Source organism: Ascaphus truei, unplaced genomic scaffold (assembly GCF_040206685.1).
Source record: "Ascaphus truei isolate aAscTru1 unplaced genomic scaffold, aAscTru1.hap1 HAP1_SCAFFOLD_797, whole genome shotgun sequence".
In the NCBI taxonomy this organism is placed as follows: Eukaryota; Metazoa; Chordata; class Amphibia; order Anura; family Ascaphidae; genus Ascaphus; species Ascaphus truei.
The window spans coordinates 109,906-133,739 of record NW_027457132.1 but is presented as its reverse complement, the minus strand read 5'-3'; the positions used below and the strand labels follow the sequence as shown (position 1 = coordinate 133,739).

The 23,834-nt window shown below is 49.7% G+C and overlaps 1 protein-coding gene across 1 annotated transcript in view; it reads right to left on the bottom strand.

Annotated features, from left to right (window-relative positions):
* Positions 1-448: 448 nt before the first annotated feature.
* The window catches only part of PREB (prolactin regulatory element binding), a gene marked incomplete at its 3' end in the record, with an annotated part of 42,595 nt that continues 19,209 nt past the window's right edge, over positions 449-23,834 (bottom strand). Inside the window, exons 4-5 of the mRNA XM_075584875.1 lie at positions 18,576-18,823; positions 449-529 (exon numbers count right to left, since the gene is read on the bottom strand). Coding sequence (XP_075440990.1) covers positions 449-529; positions 18,576-18,823 — 329 coding nt within the window. The remainder of the gene's footprint in view (positions 530-18,575; positions 18,824-23,834) is intronic.

Genomic DNA, 23,834 nt, shown 5'->3' with positions numbered 1-23,834 from the left:
GCTCATCCTACTCTATGCTCACAGTACCCAGATTCTGTGCCCGGGTACCTGTAACGCTCACCCTACTCTATGCTCACAGTACCCAGATTCTGTGCCCGGGTACCTGTAACGCTCACCCTACTCTATGCTCACAGTACCCAGATTCTGTGCCCGGGTACCTGTAACGCTCACCCTACTCTATGCTCACAGTACCCAGATTCTGTGCCCGGGTACCTGTAACGCGCACCCTACTCTATGCTCACAGTACCCAGATTCTGTGCCCGGGTACCTGTAACGCTCACCCTACTCTATGCTCACAGTACCCAGATTCTGTGCCCGGGTACCTGTAACGCTCACCCTACTCTATGCTCACAGTACCCAGATTCTGTGCCCGGGTACCTGTAACGCTCACCCTACTCCCCGGGCTCACAGTACCCAGATTCTGTGCCCGGGTACCTGTAACGCTCACCTTACTCCCCGGGCTCACTGTGATATCTTCAATCTCTCCGTTGTGGGCTTTACAGTCCAGAAGCTTCTCCATGCCGGGGAACTAGGAGAGAAAAGGGGGAGAGATCAGGAACAATTCTACGGTCAGTAACACCGCGGCCATTACAGTATTGTATTGTATGTCTTTATTTATATAGCGCCATTAATGTACATAGCGCTTCACAGTAGTAATACATGTGGTAATCAAATAAATAACAGATAATATAAATAACAGATCATGGGAATAAGTGCTTTAGACATAAACATAACATTTCGGAAGAGGAGTCCCTGCCCCGAGGAGCTTACAGTCTAATTGGTAGGTAGGGAGAACGTACAGAGACAGTAGGAGGGAGTTCTGGTAAGTGCGTCTGCAGGGGGCTAAGCTTTATGTATCGTGTGTTCAGATTATCCACAGTGCTATTCATATGCTTCTTTAAGCAAGTGTGTCTTAAGGTGGGTCTTAAAGGTGGATAGAGAGGGTGCTAGTCGGGTACTGAGGGGAAGGGCATTCCAGAGGTGTGGGGCAGTCAGTGAGAAAGGTTTAAGGCGGGAGAGGGCTTTAGATACAAAGGGGGTAGAAAGAAGACATCCTTGAGCAGAACACAAGAGTTGGGATGGTGTATAGCGAGAAATTAGGGCTGAGATGTAAGGAGGGGCAGAAGAGTGTAAAGCTTTAAAAGTGAGGAGAAGAATGGAGTGTGAGATGCAGGATTTGATAGGAAGCCAGGAGAGGGATTTCATGAGGGGAGATGCTGAGACAGATCTAGGAAAGAGTAGAGTGATTCTGGTAGCAGCGTTTAGGATAGATTGTAGGGGAGACAGGTGAGAGGCAGGAAGGCCGGACAGCAGGAGGTTACAGTAATCAAGACGGGAGAGAATGAGGGCCTGAGTCACAGTTTTAGCAGTCGAGCAACAGAGGAAAGGGCGTATCTTTGTTATATTGCGGAGGAAAAAGCGACAAGTTTTAGAAATGTTTTGAATGTGAGGGGCGAATGTGAGAGAGGAGTTGAGTGTGACCCCTAGGCAGCGTGCTTGGGCTACTGGGTGGATGATCGTAGTTCCAACAGTAATGTGGAAGGAGGTAGTAGGGCCAGGTTTGGGAGGAAGTATGAGGAGCTCTGTTTTAGCCATGTTGAGTTTAAGGCGACGGAGGGCCATCCAGGATGATATAGCAGAGAGACATTCAGAAACTTTGGTCTGTATAGCAGGTGTAAGGTCAGGTGTTGAAAAGTATATTTGTGTGTCGTCAGCATAGAGGTGATATTTAAACCCAAAAGATGTTATTAGGTCACCTAGAGAGTGTGTACAGAGAAAAGAGAAGAGGTCCCAGGACAGAGCCCTGGGGTACCCCCACAGAGAGATCAATAGAGGGCGAGGAGGTGTTAGCAGAAGAGACACTGAAAGTACGATGGGAGAGGTAGGAGGAGATCCAGGATAGAGCTTTGTTCCGAATGCCAAGAGTATGGAGAATGTGAAGAAGAGGGTGGTCCACGGTGTCAAATGCTGCAGAGAGGTCGAGTAATATGAGCAGAGTGTAATGACCTATGTCTTTGGCTGCATGGAGGTAATTAGTTATTTTAGTGAGGGCTGTTTCCGTGGAGTGAGCAGTGCGGAAGCCAGATTGTAGAGGGTCTAGCAGAGAATGGGTGTTGAGAAAATGGAGCAAGCGAGAGAATACAAGACGTTCAAGGAGTTTAGAGGCAAAAGGCAGGGGGGAGACAGGTCGATAGTTAGAAAGACAGGTAGGGTCAAGCTTGCTGTTTTTGTGTAATGGTATGACTGTTGCATGTTTGAAGGAGGAGGGAAAGGTACCAGAGTAGAGGAAAGTTCAACCTATGCTAAATTTAGACAACATATACTTTATCCTATATCTATACTTACTTATTGATACAGAGGAAGGCAAACAAAAAACCCCAGTGTCATATTATCCAAGGATATCTCATAAGGGGAAAAAAAATTCCTTCCTGACTCCAAGAATTGGCAATCGGATGAATCCCTGGATCAACATCCTTCCCATGTATACTTATTTGGTATATCCCTGTATACCTGTCCTTTCTAAAAAGATGTCCATCCTGTTTGGAACAAATCTATTGTATCTGCCATCACAGTCTCCATGGGTAATGAATTCCACATTGTAACTGCCCTTACTGTAAAGAACCCTTTCCTTTGTTGCTGGTGAAATCTCCGTTCCTCCAACCTTAAGGGATGGCCCCGAGTCCTTTGTACTGCCCGTGGGATGAATAGTTCTTTTGAAAGCTCCTTGTATTGTCCCCGAATATATTTGTATATAGTTATCATATCCCCTCTTAGACGCCTCTTTTCTAATGTAAATAAATCTATTTCAGCTAGCCTCTCCTCATAAGTTAGAATGTCCATCCCCTTTATTAATTTAATCTCTAGATCCATAATGCATTTTCTAAGGAGTGGGGCCCCAAATTGTACTCCATATTCAAGGTGTGGTCTTACTAATGGTTTGTAAAGGGGCATAATTATGTTTACTTCCCTTCCATCCATTGCCCGTTTGATGCAAGATAAGATCTAGTTTGCCTTTGCAGCTACTGCCTGACATTGGGCACTATTGCTAAGCCTGCTGTTTACAAATACTCCTAAATCTTTCTCCACCAACGATTCTCCTGATGCAGGGGTGCGCAAACTTTTGACCCTGTGCGCCCCCTGTCTTCTCACCTCCTATCTCGCGCCCCCCCCCTCCCCTCCTGCAAGGCTCCGGCGTCAAAACAAAGTGTCATGTGACGTCACGTTGCCATAGAAATTTTCCAACCCCCCACTTTGCGCACCCCTGCCCTAATGTATCCCCTTTTAATTTGTAAGTCTTCTTTTTATTCTTGCATCCCAAATGCATAACCTTACATTTATCTGTATTAAACCTCATCTGCCATTTACCTGCCCACGTTTCCAGTCTCTCCAAGTCCTTCTGAAGAGAAATTACATCCTGCTCTGATTCTATTACCTTACACAATTTAGTATCATCAGCAAAGATGGAGACTTTGCTCTCGATCCCAACCTCAAGGTCATTAATAAACAAGTTAAAAAGCAGGGGTCCCAGTACCGATCCCTGAGGTACTCCACTCACGACTTTAGCCCAACCCGAAAAAGTTCCATTTATGACAACCCTCTGTTGTCTGTCCTTTAACCAGTTTTCAATCCAGCTGCATATATTATTACTGAGTCCAATTTGCTATATTTTGTACACTAATCTCTTGTGTGAAACCGTATCAAAAGCCTTTGCAAAATCTAAGTGGACAACATTAACTGCATTACCCTGGTCTAAATTCCTACTTACCTCCTCAAAAAAAACTAATAAGGTTAGTTTGGCATGATCTATCCTTCATAAATCCATGCTGACTATTACTTATAATTTTGTTATCCATTAGGTATTCCTGAATATTATCCCGTATTAAACCTTCAAGTAGTTTCCCCACTATTGAAGTCAGGCTTACAGGTCTGTAATTCCCCAGTTGTGATCTAGCTCCCTTTTTAAATATAGGCACCACATCTGCTTTACACCAATCTTGTGGTACTGAGCCTGTGGAAATGGAGTCCTTGAATATTAAATATAATGGTTTTGCTATTACTGAGCTTAACTCCTTGAACTCTTGGATGTATGCCATCGGGGCCAGGTGCCTTATTTACTTTCATTTTTCAAGTCGCTTATGAACTTCTTCCTTAGTTAACCAATTGTTCATTAATATGGAGGTTGTGGCTTCCTCCTGCGGCACTACTATTGAACTTGATTCTTCCCTGGTAAACACAGAGGCAAAGAATGTGTTTAATACCTCAGCTTTATCCTTATCTCCAATAATCTGCCTACCCATCTCACACTGAAAGGGTCCTATATTTTCTTTTCTCATTTTTTTGTTATTACGGTACTTAAAGAACTTTTTTGCAATCCTTTGCAATCCTTTCTTCATTATCCATTTTTGCCCATTTGCAACTTTTGTTATATTCCTTATAATGATGACTTAACCCTTTCCGGTCGAATGTCGGAGTATATCCGACACTAGTATTTGCCACTTGCGGTCCAATGTCGGACCGGGTGGAGGGAGGAGGGAGGAGGGAGGAGGGAGGAGGGAGGAAAGCTGAAAGCTGTGGAGTGAGGCGCCCGCAGCACTTCCCCTGCATTCTCCTTGCACCGCACTGATGCAACCATGCGTCCCCCCCACGCGCCGATCTGCCACCCAGAAAGCCCTGCGCTGCTCCGCCCACTCCCAAAGCCCTGCGCCGATCTGATCCCCCCCCAGCCCTGCGCCGATCCGACCACCCCTCCAGCTCAGCTTCGATCTGACCACCCCTCTAACTCTGTGCCAATCCCCGCAGGCAGCCCCACGATGACTCCCAGCAGCTGACATCGGAGCAAGGGAGGAAGGGTGTAGGGGGCTGTGTGTGCGCAGTGCGTGCGCAGTGAGTGCACAGTGAGTGCGTGCAGTGTGTGTGCAGTGCGCGCAGCAAGTGTAGTGCGCACAGCTAGTGTAGTGCGCGTAGCGAGTGTAGTGCGCGCAGCGCGTGTCGTGTGGGCAGCGCGTTGTGAGTGTGCGCAAAAAAAACAAAAAAAGCTGTATGTGTTTTTTTTCCCGAAAATTAAATTAGACCTACTAGTGCACTTAGTGAAAATTAATTGGACCGCAAAAGGTTAAAGAATCTAAACACCTTCCTCTTCTTGTCCATTTCCTCCCCTACCTGTTTATTTAGCCACATTGGTTTTGACTTATTTCTTTTATACTTATTACCCAAGGGTATACACTGATAAGTGTGCTTTTCTAACAATGTTTTAAAGACTGATCATTTATCTTCAACATATTTCCCTGCAAAAACATCATCCCATTGTATTACTACTAGATTAGACCTTAGTTCATTAAAAATGGGCCTTTCTAAAGTTTAAGGTCTTTGTTGAACATAAGAATTCTGTTTTTTGATCATTTAAAATGAGACCATGTTATGATCACTGTTACCCAAATGTTCCAGGACTTGAATATTTGTTATTACTTCTACATTGTTTGATATGACCAAATCCAGTATTGCCCCTCTCCTGGTTGGTTCCTCAATAATTTGGGTCATATAATTGTCTTTAAGCACCCCCAAAAACCTGCTTTCTTTCATTGTAATGCTAATCTCATTGTCCCAGTCTATGACTGGATCATTAAAATCACCCATTTTGCAAACATGACCCAGTTTTGATGCCTTTCTCGATTGCAATAGTATTTTAGCTTCCTCAATCTCACAGATATTAAGTGGTTTATAGCATATTCCCACAAACATTTTCTTTGTACTTTTACCTCCACTGCTAATATTTAGGTTTTAGATCCGGTTTAACATATAAACATACTCCACCGCCTCTTCTATTTGCTCAATCCTTCCGAAAAAGGGAATAACTCTCAAAATTAACTGTCCAGTCATGAGTTTCACCCCACCATGTCTCAGTAATGCCTACGATATCATACTGCTCCCTTGCAGCTATTAATTCAAGCTCCCCCATTTTATCTGTCAGGCTTCTTGCATTAGCAAGCATGCATTTCAGGTTTTTTCAGCCTGTACTATTATCTTATCTGCTCCTTCCTTTCTGCTCCCACTTGGTTTAGTCTTAAGAAGTTTTCTAGTATTATCTCTATTTACTATGGGTGTCTCACTGCTTGTCAAACTCACACTTGCCCCCATTCTACCTCCATACCACCTTGTATCCTCATCTATTCCATTTAGTTCATTATCTGTTTCATTCCCCTCCCCCCTCCATCCTAGTTTAAAATCTCCTCATTACAGTATGTGTGTGTAAAGGATAATAATACTAATAGTTTGTTCTTGTATAGTGCTGCTAGTTTTCAAATGAAATCAACAGAAGAATGGAGACGGGACGCCGGCGTGTGGAAGAAACACGACAATCTCACAAGGGAACCTTCCACGGTGGCTCAAGAGGAACATTTTAGACCTGTGTATCCTGCCCGTGCTCACGCATGGATGTGACCCGTGTATCCTGCCCGTGCTCACGTATAGATGTGACCCGTGTATCCTGCCCGTGCTCACGCATGGATGTGACCCGTGTATCCTGCCCGTGCTCACGTATAGATGTGACCCGTGTATCCTGCCCGTGCTCACGTATAGATGTGATCCGTGTATCCGGCCCGTGCTCACGTATAGATGTGATCCGTGTATCCTGCCCGTGCTCACGTATAGATGTGATCCGTGTATCCTGCCCGTGCTCACGTATAGATGTGATCCGTGTATCCTGCCCGTGCTCACGTATAGATGTGATCCGTGTATCCTGCCCGTGCTCACGTATAGATGTGATCCGTGTATCCTGCCCGTGCTCACGTATAGATGTGATCCGTGTATCCTGCCCGTGCTCACGTATAGATGTGATCCGTGTATCCTGCCTGTGCTCACGCATGGATGTGACCCGTGTATCCGGCCCGTGCTCACGTATAGATGTGATCCGTGTATCCTGCCCGTGCTCACGTATAGATGTGATCCGTGTATCCTGCCCGTGCTCACGTATAGATGTGATCCGTGTATCCTGCCCGTGCTCACGTATAGATGTGATCCGTGTATCCTGCCTGTGCTCACGCATGGATGTGACCCGTGTATCCTGCCCGTGCTCACGTATGGATGTGACCTGTGTATCCTGTCCGTGCTTACGTATGGATGTGACCCGTGTATCCTGCCCGTGCTCACATATGGATGTGACCCGTGTATCATGCCCATGCTCACGTATGGATGTGACCTGTGTATCCTGCCCGTTCTCACGTATAGATGTGACCCGTGTATTCTGCTCGTGCTCACGTATAGATGTGACCCGTGTATCCTGCCCGGGCTCACGTATAGATGTGATCCGTGTATCCTGCCCGTGCTCACGTATAGATGTGATCCGTGTATCCTGCCCGTGCTCACGTGTGGATGTGATCCGTGTATCCTGCCTGTGCTCACGCATGGATGTGACCCGTGTATCCTGCCCGTGCTCACGTATGGATGTGACCTGTGTATCCTGTCCGTGCTTACGTATGGATGTGACCCGTGTATCCTGCCCGTGCTCACGCATGGATGTGACCCGTGTATCCTGCCCGTGCTCACGTATAGATGTGACCCGTGTATCCTGCCCGTGCTCACGTATAGATGTGATCCGTGTATCCGGCCCGTGCTCACGTATAGATGTGATCCGTGTATCCTGCCCGTGCTCACGTATAGATGTGATCCGTGTATCCTGCCCGTGCTCACGTATAGATGTGATCCGTGTATCCTGCCCGTGCTCACGTATAGATGTGATCCGTGTATCCTGCCCGTGCTCACGTATAGATGTGATCCGTGTATCCTGCCCGTGCTCACGTATAGATGTGATCCGTGTATCCTGCCCGTGCTCACGTATAGATGTGATCCGTGTATCCTGCCTGTGCTCACGCATGGATGTGACCCGTGTATCCGGCCCGTGCTCACGTATAGATGTGATCCGTGTATCCTGCCTGTGCTCACGTATAGATGTGATCCGTGTATCCTGCCCGTGCTCACGTATAGATGTGATCCGTGTATCCTGCCCGTGCTCACGTATAGATGTGATCCGTGTATCCTGCCTGTGCTCACGCATGGATGTGACCCGTGTATCCTGCCCGTGCTCACGTATGGATGTGACCTGTGTATCCTGTCCGTGCTTACGTATGGATGTGACCCGTGTATCCTGCCCGTGCTCACATATGGATGTGACCCGTGTATCATGCCCATGCTCACGTATGGATGTGACCTGTGTATCCTGCCCGTTCTCACGTATAGATGTGACCCGTGTATTCTGCTCGTGCTCACGTATAGATGTGACCCGTGTATCCTGCCCGGGCTCACGTATAGATGTGATCCGTGTATCCTGCCCGTGCTCACGTATAGATGTGATCCGTGTATCCTGCCCGTGCTCACGTGTGGATGTGATCCGTGTATCCTGCCTGTGCTCACGCATGGATGTGACCCGTGTATCCTGCCCGTGCTCACGTATGGATGTGACCTGTGTATCCTGTCCGTGCTTACGTATGGATGTGACCCGTGTATCCTGCCCATGCTCACATATGGATGTGACCTGTGTATCATGCCCATGCTCACGTATGGATGTGACCCGTGTATCATGCGCTTGCTCACATATGGATGTGACCCGTGTATCCTGCCTGTGCTCACGTAGATATGTGACCCGTGTAGCCTGCCCATGCTCATGTATGGATGTGATCCGTGTATCCTGCCCGTGCTCACGTATGGATGTGACCCATATATCCTGCCCGTGCTCACGTATGGATGTGACCCGTGTATCCTGCCCGTGCTCACATATGGATGTGACCCGTGTATCATGCCCATGCTCACGTATGGATGTGACCGTTTATCCTGCCCGTGCTCACATATGGATGTGACCGTTTATCCTGCCCGTGCTCACGTATGGATGTGACCCATATATCCTGGCCGTGCTCACGTATGGATGTGATCCGTGTATCCTGCCCGTGCTCACGTATGGATGTGACCCATATATCCTGCCCGTGCTCACGTATGGATGTGACCGTTTATCCTGCCCGTGCTCACGTATAGATGTGACACGTGTATCCTGCCCGTGCTCACGTATAGATGTGACCTGTATCCTGCCCGTGCTCACGTATAGATGTGACCTGTATCCTGCCCGTGCTCACGTATGGATGTGACTGTGTATCCTGCCCGTGCTCACGTACGGATGTGAATGTGTATCCTGCCCGTGCTCACGCATGGATGTGACCCGTGTATCCTGCCTGTGCTCACGTATGGATGTGACCGTGTATCCTGCCCATGCTCACGTATGGATGTGACCCGTGTATCCTGCCCGTGCTCACGTATGGATGTGACCCGTGTATCCTGCCCATGCTCACGTATAGATGTGACCCATGTATCCTGCCCGTGCTCACGTATGGATGTGACCCGTGTATCCTGCCCATGCTCACGTACAGTATGGATGTGACCCGTGTATTCTGCTCGTGCTCACGTATGGATGTGACCTGTGTATCCTGCCCGTGCTCACGTGTGGATTTGAAACTTGGACACTAAAAACGAAGATAATTCAGGAGCTTCAGACAACACAAATAAATATGGAGAGATGCATGCTGGGTATTACTCAGAGAGACAGTAAAAAGAATGAATGGGTTGAAACCCACCAAAGTGGTCTGAAATCATCACAGGGGTGAAGACATTGTTAAAGAAATGGCAGTGGGCCAGACATTTCGCGAGAAGAAATGACCATCGTTGGACAAAGACGGTACTCAACTGGATTCCAAGAGACCAAAAGTAAGATGGGAGGGTGAGATGAGGGAATGACGTGGAGAAGAGAGGCTTTACTCGAAGGACCTGGGAGATCACTGATGAGACTTCATTCAGCAGTGGGGATACACGGGCTGGAGAGGATGGGATGAGGGAATGTGTGGGAGCGACGTGGAGAAGTGGCTGTAACCGCAGGACCTGGGAGATCACTGGGGAGACTTCATCCAGCAGTGGGGAGACACGGGCAGGAGAGAATGGGATGAGGGAATGTTTGGGAGCGACGTGGAGAAGAGAGGCTGTAACCCCAAGACCTGGGAGATCACTGGGGACACGTCATACAGCAGTGGGGAAACACGGGCTGGAGAGGATGGGATGAGGGAATGTGTGGGAGCGACGTGGAGAAGAGAGGCTGTAACCGCAGGATCTGGGAGATCATTGGGGAGACTGCATCCAGCAGTGGGGAGACTAAGGCTGGCGAGGATGGGATGAGGGAATGTGTGGGAGCGACGTGGAGAAGAGAGGCTGTAACCGCAGGACCTGGGAGATCACTGGGGAGGCTTCATCCAGCAGTGGGGAGACACAGGCTGGAGAGGATGGGATGAGGGAGTGTGTGGGAGCGACGTGGAGAAGAGAGGCTGTAACTGCAGGACATGGGAGATCACTGGGGAGGCTTCATCCAGCAGTGGGGAGACACGGGCTGGGGAGGATGGGATGAGGGAATGTGTGGGAGCGACGTGAAGAAGAGAGGCTGTAACCGCAGGACCTGGGAGATCACTGGGGAGGCTTCATCCTGCAGTGGGGAGACACGGGGTGGGGAGGATGGGATGAGGGAATGTGTGGGAGAGACGTGGAGAAGAGAGGCTGTAACCGCAGGACCTGGGAGATCAATGGGGAGACTTCATCCAGCAGTGGGGAGACACGGGCTGGAGAGGATGGGATGAGGGAATGTGTGGGAGCGACGTGGAGAAGAGCGTCTGTAACCGCAGGACCTGGGAGATCAATGGGGAGACTTCATCCAGCAGTGGGGAGACACGGGCTGGAGAGGATGGGATGAGGGAATGTGTGGGAGCGACGTGGAGAAGAGAGGCTGTAACCGCAGGACCTGGGAGATCACTGGGGAGACTTCATCCAGCAGTGGGGAGACACGGGCTGGAGAGGATGGGATGAGGGAATGTGTGGGAGCGATGTGAAGAAGAGCGGCTGTAACCGCAGGACCTGGGAGATCACTGGGGAGACTTCATCCAGCAATGGGGAGACTCAGGCTGAAGGTGATGAGATAGAGATATAGATATAAAAACAGAAAAGATGTTCACAACACTCCAGTATTAGAAAAATATAAAGATATATGTATTCAACATCATGGGATACAGAAAATATCATCTGAGTGATGTTCCAGGCCAACAAACGACCCTTTTGTAAGCTCCTATGACATGGTGCTGCCGACTGTAGTTTTTATAGGAAATCAGGAGGCTCGTTTTAGCGTCAAAAAGCAGGCGCTCTTCCAGCTCCGAATAATCAAACGGCAGCTACATGCAGGAGCGTCTCTCCCAAATCCCCCATCAGGTCCACATGTGTATTCCAGTTCACACGCATGCCACGCATGCCACGCATGCCACGCATGCTGTACTTAGCTGAAACCTACAGAGCTTATCTTGAACGTACGGAGGCCGCTTGCTATCAATTGAGCGGATAACGATTCTATGTTCCAGCTATTAGCCGGCTTTCTGGATCAAATACGGAGACCGTTGGTGGTAAAGAGGCGATCGTACCCAATGTAAGCCACCCAATGTAAGCCACCCAATGTAAGCCACCCAATGTAAGCCACCCAATGTATGCCACCCAATGTTTGCCACCCAATGTTTGCCACCCAATGTATGCCACCCAATGTTTTGCTTATAATAGGAGCCGTGCATGATTTAACATCAGGGACAATTTTGGCGACTATGGACATCAACAGCCTGTACACCTCCACTGTTCACGGGGAAGGGTTGGAGGCTATTGTGATCCATATCCACTTATCACCTGAGATCAGACTGCAACAGACAGTTCATGGTGCCAAGCTTCAACAAAGTATCCGGACGTTCCTCCTTCTCCTTCCGTGCACCCCAAAACTGGAACAACCTACCGGAGACTCCCACATCCACCACCAGCTTAAGTTCTTTCAAATCTAAGGCTGTCTCACATTTTAACCTGGTCTGTAACTGTTTCATACGCCCATAATATATATTATCTGTAACTGTGCATGCAATGTCTTGTATATAATGTATACCCTGCTCATTTATGTAACTGTATTTGTAACCATGTATTATTTGTCTTAACTCTATGCCCAGGACATACTTGAAAACGAGAGGTAACTCTCAATGTATTACTGCCTGGTAAAATATTTTATAAATAAATAAATAAATATGGAGAGTTATATCCAGATCACTGTACAAGAAACACATTTTGTGTTAAATCATTAGCAAATTGTGTTGGCTCAGAATACTTTTCTATTTAAAAAGATACCACGTATTAGTGCCTTTATTAATTAGTTTATGTACATAACTGGTAGAAATGAAGCACGAAAGGAGGGCTCGGAGTCCTCTCTCAGGGAGCCGTTGCGGGGGCGCACAGGAAGTTCTCCAAAGAGCAATAAGCTCTTACCTTCGGCCACTAGGGCACCGGAGGATCCAATGTTAGGGCTCTTTAAAAGCCCATCTGTTTCCTTTCCTATCTTCTTACTCTATCTCCTGTCCTATACCCCATCCCAGACCTAAGCTGCCTTGGGAAAGCGGCCGAGTCAAGGGTCTCAAATCCAACAGCCATGAAATGACTAATACAACAACATTAAAACTTATATCCATGAACGTGAAAGGTTTAAACTCAGTGAGGAAACGAAGATTAGCTCTGCAGGAACTGAATAAGCTCAAAGGAGATATCCTTTTCCTGCAAGAGACACATTTCAACTCTATTTCACCCCCCAACACTTTTAATAACACATATCCTCAGGCGTACTATGCATCAAGCTGCAAGAAGAAGAGAGGAGTGGCCATTTTATTTCGCAGTAACACTCCTTTTGCGATAGATAAATCCATTGCAGACCCGGAGGGAAGATATTTAATCCTATTGGGTTCTCTTTCAGGGGTGCCGATCACCATGGTGAACATCTATGCACCAAATGAAAACCAGGTTCCTTTCCTCGAGACAGTGTTGGAGATAGTAAGTAGACACAATCACACATCAGTAATACTTGCAGGTGATTTTAATATGATCAGTTCCCCGGAACATGATAGAGCCAATGATCATGGCACAGTCCCACCCAAGACTACTATCCTTAATGCTAAGAAATTTAAGGAAATAATGAAAGATTTCCCACTGTTTGATATCTGGAGGTCCCAACACCAGGGACAGAGAGATTACTCCTTCTTCTCAACCCCACATCAGACCTACTCGAGGATTGACTATTTTCTAGGTACCAGGGATGTTCTCCAGGCGTCCTCCCAGTCGAATATTGGCTCAATTTCTTGGTCTGACCATGCCCCCATCGAAATGGAGCTCTCTTTGCCTTTTATAAAGAATTCCAGCTATAAATGGAAACTAAATGATTCCCTGTTAAATTCCCCAGAAATAGTGAGCACATTTACTCAAAAAATAGTAGAATATTTTGACCTAAACAAGGGGTCAGTCGAGTCTCCGATCACGCTGTGGGAAGCCCATAAGGCATCTATTCGAGGCTCTCTCATTTCTCTAGCGTCATATAAAAAGAAAAAAAAACAAAAAGAATATAAAGAATTAATGGACAAGGTCCAGGCTCTGGAGACTGAACATAAATCCAAGCCTACTAAAAAAATATATAAGACCCTAGTTGAAACAAGGACTGAATTTAAAAGAGTCCAATTAGAGGAGGTAGAGCGGGCACTTCGATGGACGAATCAACGTTTCTACGATAAAGGAAACAAGGCAGACCGGTTATTGGCCAATAAATTAAGAGGTCAAAGGGTCAAAAACCAAATTACAGCAATCCGAACCAAATCTGGTCTCAAAACATTTAAAGAAAGCGAGATTGCCCAAGAATTCTCAGAATATTATACGAAACTCTATAATTTAAATCCCTCCCAAAATACTCAGTCCGGATTGACGACCATCTCAAAGTACTTAGAGGAATGCAACCTTCCGGCCCTTCCAGAAAAAACTATCTCACAATTAAATGAAAAAATAACGCCCAAAGAACTATTTGAAGTAATAAAACAATTAAAAATAAATAAGACTCCAGGGCCAGACGGGTTCTCAAACCAATATTACAAGAAGTTTAAGGCCGTGCTGGTTCCTCACCTAGTAGAAGTTTTCAATGCATTTATGGGGGGTGAAGATGTCCCGGCCTCTATGTCTACAGCCAACCTGGCAATAATTCACAAAGAAGGTAGAGACCCACTGCAATGTGGCAATTACAGGCCGATATCTCTCCTAAATTCTGATCTAAAAATATATAGTAAGATTTTAGCAAACAGACTAAACCCGATTCTTCCGAGCTTGATTCATAAAGACCAGGTTGGATTTATTTCGGGCAGACAAGCTTCAGATAATACTCGGAAAATAATAAACATTGTGGACCACGTGCATCTCTCAGGTACAAGAGCATTTTTGTTAAGCTTGGATGCCGAAAAAGCATTCGATAGAATTAAGTGGGACTTTTTAGACCAAACATTGATTAAATTCGGCTTCAGGGGCCCCTTCTTAGAGGGGATCAGAGCTCTGTACAAAAACCTTATGCAAATTCTTATGCTACCTTATATAAATATAATTTCCCCCCCTTATTTACAGATATTAAAAAAAACCTCCAGTGCTGGAACAAGTACCACATTTCATGGCTCGGAAGAGTGACATCTGTTAAGATGAACATCCTTCCCAGGCTACTACAGTATACGTCTTCCAGACCCTCCCGGTCTGTGTTCCGCTGGCAGACCTCAAAAGCATTCAAAATAGTATTTTCCAATTCATCTGGAAGGACAAAAAGCCGCGGGTGGCTAGATCGGTAATGTTGGCACCACGGGAGTGTGGAGGTCTGGGAGTACCAGATATAATTAATTATTATCAAGCGACCCACCTAAAACAAGCGATAGTTTGGAACAACGATCCAGTGTCTTGTGGCTGGTTGGAAATTGAGTCCTCCTGTGTCGCTCCCCTCTCACTCGGGGCAATACTTTGGTCCGGAGGGGGAGAGAAGATAATATCGGACAGAACAGGCCTGGGAGCAATGAGATGCACGTGGAAAATTTGGACAAAAACAAGAAAAAAATATAAACTGACGTCTTCCCCCTCCATACTCACTCCCATTTTTGGTAACCCAGAATTCCCTCCGGGTTGTGTCCCAGGGAACCTTAAAGCATTTAGTTTGGCTAATATGAAATCAGCAGGAGATCTAATAGACAAAGGGACTATTATTCCGTTACTTGATTTACAGGAGAAATGCCTCCCCTTGAAACTCCCACTTTATGGTTATCTTCAGATCAGACACTTTCTCCTAACAATTTCCCAAACATCCAAATTTGAAGGTCCAACGTCTTTTGAAAAGATGTGTATGGTGGGCACATACCGGAAGGGTCTGATCTCAGAGATTTACGCGGGGCTAGCACGGTCCAGGAGTCCCGTCAACCACAATTATATGATGAAATGGGCTGAAGACCTCAATCTTGATATAGACAGAGATGAATGGGAGGATATTTGGGAAGCAGCAGCCAAAACTTCTATTTGCACTACTACTAAGGAAAATATATATAAAATTCTATATCAATGGTACTTAATCCCGAGTAGGCTGAGCCGGATCTTCCCTGGCCTGTCTGACCTCTGTTGGAGGGGGTGCGGCCAGAGAGGAGATATGGTGCATATATGGTGGACATGCCCAAAGATCCAGACTTTCTGGAATATGATATGCTCATTGGTTGAGGAGACGGTAGGAGTTGAGATCCGGATGGACCCGCTGATATGCCTACTCGCGAAACCCATCGAAGATATCTCTGTCCCTCTTAAAAAATTGGCTTCGTTCATCCTGACTGCGGCTCGCTGCTCAATAGCAGCTAATTGGAAAAAGATTAAACCCCCTTCGAAGCAAATGGTCCTTCGCAAGGTAAGCGAGGTCAAGCTTATGGAATACCTATCGGCGCTCCTGAAACAGAATATAGTACAATATGAGAAAGTTTGGGCACAGTGGCGTTATAATTAAAGAGATTAAAAATGAGATATGGTTTCCCCGTTCCTATCCCCTCTCCCCCCTCTTCTTCTGTTTTCTCTCTTTTCCCCCTCTTTCTCTCTGTCTATCCTTTACAGTACTAATATAAGGGGTTTGATTTAAGATCCTCCTATAACTGTTAATTCTCCCGGACGGGGATCTACATAATAGAATCTAAATGCATAGGAGGTTTCAAAATACTAGGGGCAGATCGACTCTTCTTGATCAATCAACTTTGAGATGCTTCGGGTTGTTCACTTTTAAATGTATATGTTAATTAAGTTTAATGTCTATAAACAACCAAGTGATGTGAATGTACCCCTGTCAGAAAACAATAAAAATGTTTGAAATAAAAAAGATACCACGTATGCCATGTTCGGGCTCCGGGCGATGGCTTCCAACGATGCTCCATCCTACGCCAATATCTATATCAATTAGTTTGAAGAATCCTTTGTTTCCAACAACTTACTATATTGCCAGTACGCCACAATGTGGCTTCGCTGCACCGATGATGTCTTTATGATGTGGACGGGCAATGCTGGGACCTTCGAAACGTTTGTTCAACAAATTAATGGGACAATATCCACCATTACATCTACACTGGAATCTGGCCAAGAGCAAGGAAGCTATTTGGACACTTTGATCTATAAACAGGGTAACAGCTTAAAGACAGACCTGTTTACCAAGGTGACTGACCATAATACACTGCTACATTTCACCCGCAGAATACCAAGCAATTTGTACCAGTTAGACAATAACACAGGGTGAGATGAATAGGAAGCAAAGAATCGGGGGTGGGGAATAGACTACGAACAATGTGGGACAATTCCAGAACAGAGGTTACCCAGACGATCTTCTCGAGAGTAAGATGATTGGTGTCAAGAATAAAGGAGAGGACCTCATACAGTACATGTATTCCCATGAACAAGATCCAAAAACAGTGGAACCCCCGAAGCACCAACGTTGAGAGATACTTCAGTGAGGGCAGACATTGGCTCAGGTAGACCAAGGGCATCACAGTTCAAGGGAACACCAAATAAAGGGGACTTTTCCACGCTTGTCCTGTGCCCACTGTGAGAATGAAGAGAAGGGCCCCACCTTCCTTCATCCCCACACGGGACATAAATACAACATGAGGGACAATACTATCTGTAATACAGAGTTTGTGGTCTAGCTGCTGAAATGTCCATATGGTCGGGTATACGTGGGTAAGACTATAAACAAGGCTAAAGAAAGAATAAGCCTGCATAAATCCACTAAAAGGCGCAAGGTGTCAGATCAGCCGGTGTCTGCACGCGTCACTCAGGCCGGCCATAACGTGAGCAAACTCAGGTTCCAATTATTAGAGGTGGTACAACAACCACCGAGGGGTGGAGACGGGTTACAGCGGTTAAAGAAACGCAAAACGTATTGGATACATGAATTAGACGCCTTATATCCTTGTGGTCGCAATAGGGAATATGACATAACCAACATTACCTAGGTGTTGGGGTGTAAGACATTGTGTGCGGTCGGAGGATTGAACATGTCTGGCCATTAACATAGGATGGACGTTTGCGCGAGACGATATCGGAGGATATCCATTTTACAACACAGTATATGTCTCTATGATATTCTGAACTCTAATGCTGTGTTATTTTTACAGTCGGCTGTGTCGCTCCCAGACACTGGTCCCCTTGTCCCTGGTCACCCATGGCTTGTGTTGGGTCTCCCTTGTTCGAGGTCACAGACAATCTATAGAATACCGGTACCCTATCCTTACACCTGGTGGCACTCTTTGTATGGACGTATATTATTTATGCGTTTGATACTAGCAGATTTGGGTATATATTTCCTTGACCCATCAGCAGATCGCCTTGAAACATCTCTGGACCCCAATGCTGGGACTTATCGGTTATTGTCACGTATACATGGATGCCAACGGGCAGATACAGAGAATCGATGTCCTCTGGGCTAAAGAGAAAAGGCATTGATTGACCATTCCAATATTGGATCGAAGGGATCTCCAGGGTCTACATTTAGGGCTGACCAATATATCATAATATAGTGCTTAAGGAAGCATATGCGTAGCTTCATGGCTGATAATTTACACCTCATACATAAAGCTTGGCCCCCCGCAGACGCACTTACCAGAACGCCCTCCTACCGTCTCTGCACGTTCTCCCTACCTACCAATTAGACTGTAAGCTCCTCGGAGCAGGGACTTTTTCCTAAATGTCACTTTAATGTCTGAAGCACTTCTCCCCATTATGTGTTATTTATATTATCTGTTATTTATATGATTACCACATGTATTACTGCTGTGAAGCGCTATGTACATTAATGGCGCTATATAAATAAGACATACATACATACATACATACATATTCTCCCCTGTATTGTGGGTGCGATTCTGCGCATGCGCATTGCAGACCCTTCTGTCAGTGACGGGGTTAATGTCGCTCTCTCCTGGGGGTCTCTTGAGGTCCGAGCAGGCAGGAGACCTCCGGATTCAGGTAACTGAATGAATAGCATTAGGAGGGTCTTTCTTATACACAGCAGTGTCCCAATGATTCTGTATCAGGGACTCTACAGTATATAGATAGAAGTCATGCTCGGCACTGCTATATAATGAATCACAAGCCTCTTCAAGACTGGGGCATCCCGGACATACCTCCCAGACACGCAGGTACCCGTCGGCTCCCCCCGTCAGCAGCTTGGTACAGTCCTGGCTGAAGCACACCGCCTTCTGCAGAGTGTCTGGGCTGAAGTCGGTCTGTACCACATGGAGAGGCTGCAGGGAGATCTCGGGCTGGGTAGGTGGCGGGGAGATCTCGGGGGTCTCGTTCTTGGGGTCCTCCTTGCTCTCGTCTGTGCTGCTTTTGGACGGTTTCCTCTTTCTGGCCCCTCGTTCGTTGTTACCTGAGCGCAGAAGAGAACGTCAGCTCATATCAGACATTTAGCAGGCTGTAAGGACCGCAGGACGAGACTGCGAGCCCCCGCAGCGCCTGCCCCCAGGCCCCCAGCGTGTCTGCGCATCCCCCCGTATCCCTGTGCCTACCCCCCCTCTGTGTCTGCCCCCTGCCCCCTCCTCCGTGTCTGCACATACCCCCCCATCCCTGTCTGCACATACCCCCACCTCCGTGTCTGCACATACCTCCCCCCGTCCGTGTCTGCACATACCCCCCCCGTCCGTGTCTGCACATACCCCTCCCTCCGTGTCTGCACATACCCCCCCCCTCCGTGTCTGCACATACCCCCCCCTCCGTGTCTGCACATACCCCCCCCCTCCGTGTCTGCACATACCCCCCCCCTCCGTGTCTGCACATACCCCCCCCTCCGTGTCTGCACATACCACCCCTCCGTGTCTGCACATACCCCCCCTCCGTGTCTGCACATACCCCCCCCTCCGTGTCTGCACATACCCCCCCTCCGTGTCTGCACATATCCCCCCTCTGTGTCTGCACATACCCCCCCCTCCGTGTCTGCACATACCCCCCCCTCCGTGTCTGCACATACCCCCCCCCTCCATGTCTGCACATACCCCCCCCCCCCTCCATGTCTGCACATTACGCCCCCCTATGTGTCTGCACATACCCCCCCTCCTAACCCTAACCCAAACTTCTGGTAACCTCCCGAGCCCCCTATCTCCAAACCTCTGGTAACCCCCCGAGCTCCCTATCCCCAAACCGCTGGTAACCCCCCGAGCTCCCTATCCCCAAACCTCTGGTAACCTCCCGAGCTCCCTATCCCCAAACCTCTGATAACCTCCCGAGCCCCCTATCCCCAAACCTCTAGTAACCTCCCGAGCCTCCTATCCCCAAACCTCTGGTAACCTCCCGATCCCCCTATCCCAAAACCTCTGGTAACCTCCCGAGCCCCATATCCCCAAACCTCTGGTAACCTCCCGAGCCCCCTATCCCCAAACCTCTGGTAACCTCCCGAGCTCCCTATCCCAAAACCTCTGGTAACCTCCCGAGCCTCCTATCCCCAAACCTCTGGTAACCTCCCGAGCCCCCTATCCCCAAACCTCTGGTAACCTCCCGAGCTCCCTATCCCCAAACCTCTGGTAACCTCCCGAGCCCCCTATCCCCAAACCTCTGGTAACCTCCCGCGCCCCCTATCCCCAGACCTCTGGTAACCTCCCGAGCCTCCTATCCCCAAACCTCTGGTAACCTCCCGAGCCCCCTATCCCCAAACCTCTGGTAACCCCCCGAGCCCCCTATCCCCAAACCTCTGGTAACCCCCCGAGCCCCCTATCCCCAAACCTCTGGTAACCTCCCGAGCCCCCTATCCCCAAACCTCTGGTAACCTCCCGAGCCCCCTATCCCCAAACCTCTGGTAAGCCCCCGAGCCCCCTATCCCCAAACCTCTGGTAACCCCCCGAGCCCCCTATCCCCAAACCTCTGGTAACCCCCCGAGCCCCCTATCCCCAAACCTCTGGTAATCCCCCGACCCCCTATCCCCAAACCTCTGGTAACCTCCCGAGCCCCCTATCCCCAAACCTCTGGTAACCTCCCGAGCCCCCTATCCCCAAACCTCTGGTAACCTCCCGAGCCCCCTATCCCCAAACCTCTGGTAACCTCCCGAGCCCCCTATCCCCAAACCTCTGGTAACCTCCCGAGCCCCCTATCCACAAACCTCTAGTAACCTCCCGAGCCTCCTATCCGCAAACCTCTGGTAACCTCCCGAGCCCCCTATCCCCAAACCTCCGGTAACCTCCCGAGCCCCCTATCCCCAAACCTCCGGTAACCTCCCGAGCCCCCTATCCCCAAACCTCTGGTAACCTCCCGCGCCCCCTATCCCCAAACCTCTGGTAACCCTCCGAGTCCCCTATCCCCAAACCTCTGGTAACCTCCCGAGCTCCCTATCCCCAAACCTCTGGTAACCTCCCGAGCTCCTTATCCCCAAACCTCTGGTAACCTCCCGAGCCCCCTGTCCTTAAACTCTGGTAACCTCCCGAGCCCCCTATCCCCAAACCTCTGGTAACCTCCCGCGCCCCCTATCCCCAAACCTCTGGTAACCCCCCGAGCCCCCTATCCCCAAACCTCTGGTAACCCCCCGAGCCCCCTATCCCCAAACCTCTGGAAACCCCCCGAGCCCCCTATCCCCAAACCTCTGGTAACCTCCCGAGCCCCCTATCCCCAAACCTCTGGTAACCTCCCGAGCCTCCTATCCCCAAACCTCTGGTAACCTCCCGAGCCCCCTATCCCCAAACCTCTGGTAACCCCCCGAGCCCCCTATCCCCAAACCTCTGGTAACCCCCCGAGCCCCCTATCCCCAAACCTCTGGTAACCTCCCGAGCCCCCTATCCCCAAACCTCTGGTAACCTCCCGAGCCCCCTATCCCCAAACCTCTGGTAACCCCCCGAGCCCCCTATCCCCAAACCTCTGGTAACCCCCCGAGCCCCCTATCACCAAACCTCTGGTAACCCCCCGACCCCCTATCCCCAAACCTCTGGTAACCCCCCGAGCCCCCTATCCCCAAACCTCTGGTAACCTCCCGAGCCCCCTATCCCCAAACCTCTGGTAACCTCCCGAGCCCCCTATCCCCAAACCTCTGGTAACCTCCCGAGCCCCCTATCCCCAAACCTCTGGTAACCTCCCGAGCCCCCTATCCCCAAACCTCTGGTAACCTCCCGAGCCCCCTATCCACAAACCTCTAGTAACCTCCCGAGCCTCCTATCCGCAAACCTCTGGTAACCTCCCGAGCCCCCTATCCCCAAACCTCTGGTAACCCCCCGAGCTCCCTATCCCCAAACCTCTGGTAACCTCCTGAGCCCCCTATCCCCAAACCTCCGGTAACCTCCCAAACCCCCTATCCCCAAACCTCTGGTAACCTCCCGCGCCCCCTATCCCCAAACCTCTGGTAACCTCCCGAACCCCCTATCCCCAAACCTCTGGTAACCTCCCGAGCCCCCTATCCCCAAACCTCTGGTAACCTCCCGCGCCCCCTATCCCCAAACCTCTGGTAACCTCCCGAACCCCCTATCCCCAAACCTCTGGTAACCTCCCGAGCCCCCTATCCCCAAACCTCTGGTAACCTCCCGAGCCTCCTATCCCCAAACCTCTGGTAACCTCCCGCGCCCTCTATCCCCAAACCTCTGGTAACCTCCCGAACCCCCTATCCCCAAACCTCTGGTAACCTCCCGCGCCCCCTATCCCCAAACCTCTGGTAACCTCCCGAGCCTCCTATCCCCAAACCTCCGGTAACCTCCCAAACCCCCTATCCCCAAACCTCTGGTAACCTCCCGAGCCCCCTATCCCCAAACCTCCGGTAACCTCCCAAACCCTCTATCCCCAAACCTCTGGTAACCTCCCGCGCCCCCTATCCCCAAACCTCTGGTAACCTCCCGAACCCCCTATCCCCAAACCTCTGGTAACCTCCCGAGCCCCCTATCCCCAAACCTCTGGTAACCTCCCGCGCCCCCTATCCCCAAACCTCTGGTAACCTCCCGAACCCCCTATCCCCAAACCTCTGGTAACCTCCCGAGCCCCCTATCCCCAAACCTCTGGTAACCTCCCGAGCCTCCTATCCCCAAACCTCTGGTAACCTCCCGCGCCCTCTATCCCCAAACCTCTGGTAACCTCCCGAACCCCCTATCCCCAAACCTCTGGTAACCTCCCGCGCCCCCTATCCCCAAACCTCTGGTAACCTCCCGAGCCTCCTATCCCCAAACCTCTGGTAACCTCCCGAGCTCCCTATCCCCAAACCTCTGGTAACCTCCCGAGCCCCCTATCCCCAAACCTCTGGTAACCTCCCGAGCTCCCTATCCCCAAACCTCTGGTAACCTCCCGAGCTCCCTATCCCCAAACCTCTGGTAACCTCCCGAGCTCCCTATCCCCAAACCTCTGGTAACCTCCCGAGCCCCCTATCCCCAAACCTCTGGTAACCCCTCGAGCCCCCTATCCCCAAACCTCTGGTAACCTCCCGAGCCCCCTATCCCCAAACCTCTGGTAACCTCCCGAGCCCCCTATCCCCAAACCTCTGGTAACCTCCCGAGCCCCCTATCCCCAAACCTCTGGTAACCACCCGAACGACCTATCCCCAAACCTCTGGTAACCACCCGAACGACCTATCCCCAAACCTCTGGTAACCTCCCGAGCCCCCTATCCCCAAACCTCTAGTACCCTCCCGAGCCCCCTATCCCCAAACCTCTGGTAACCTCCCAAGCCCCCTATCCCCAAACCTCTGGTAACCTCCCGAGCTCCTTATCCCCAAACCCCTGGTAACCTCCCGAGCTCCCTATCCCCAAACCCCTGGTAACCTCCCTAGCTCCCTATCCCCAAACCTCTGGTAACCTCCCGAGCCCCCTATCCCCAAACCTCTGGTAACCTCCCGAACCCCCTATCCCCAAACCTCTGGTAACCTCCTGCGCCCCCTATCCCCAAACCTCCGGTAACCTCCCAAGCTCCCTATCCCCAAACTTCTGGTAACCTCCCGCGCCCCCTATCCCCAAACCCCTGGTAACCTCCCGCGCCCCCTATCCCCAAACCCCTGGTAACCTCCCTAGCTCCCTATCCCCAAACCCCTGGTAACCTCCCTAGCTCCCTATCCCCAAACCTCTGGTAACCTCCCGCGCCCCCTATCTCCAAACCTCTGGTAACCTCCCGTGCCCCCTATCCCCAAACCTCTGGTAACCTCCCGAGCCCCCTATCCCCAAACCTCTGGTAACCTCCCGAGCCCCCTATCCCCAAACCTCTAGTAACCTCCCGAGCTCCCTATCCCCAAACCTCTGGTAACCTCCCGAGCTCCCTATCCCCAAACCTCTGGTAACCTCCCGAGCTCCCTATCCCCAAACCTCTGGTAACCTCCCGAGCTCCCTATCCCCAAACCTCTAGTAACCTCCCGAGCTCCCTATCACCAAACCCCTGGTAACCTCCCGAGCTCCCTATCCCCAAACCTCTGGTACCCTCCCGAGCCCCCTATCCCC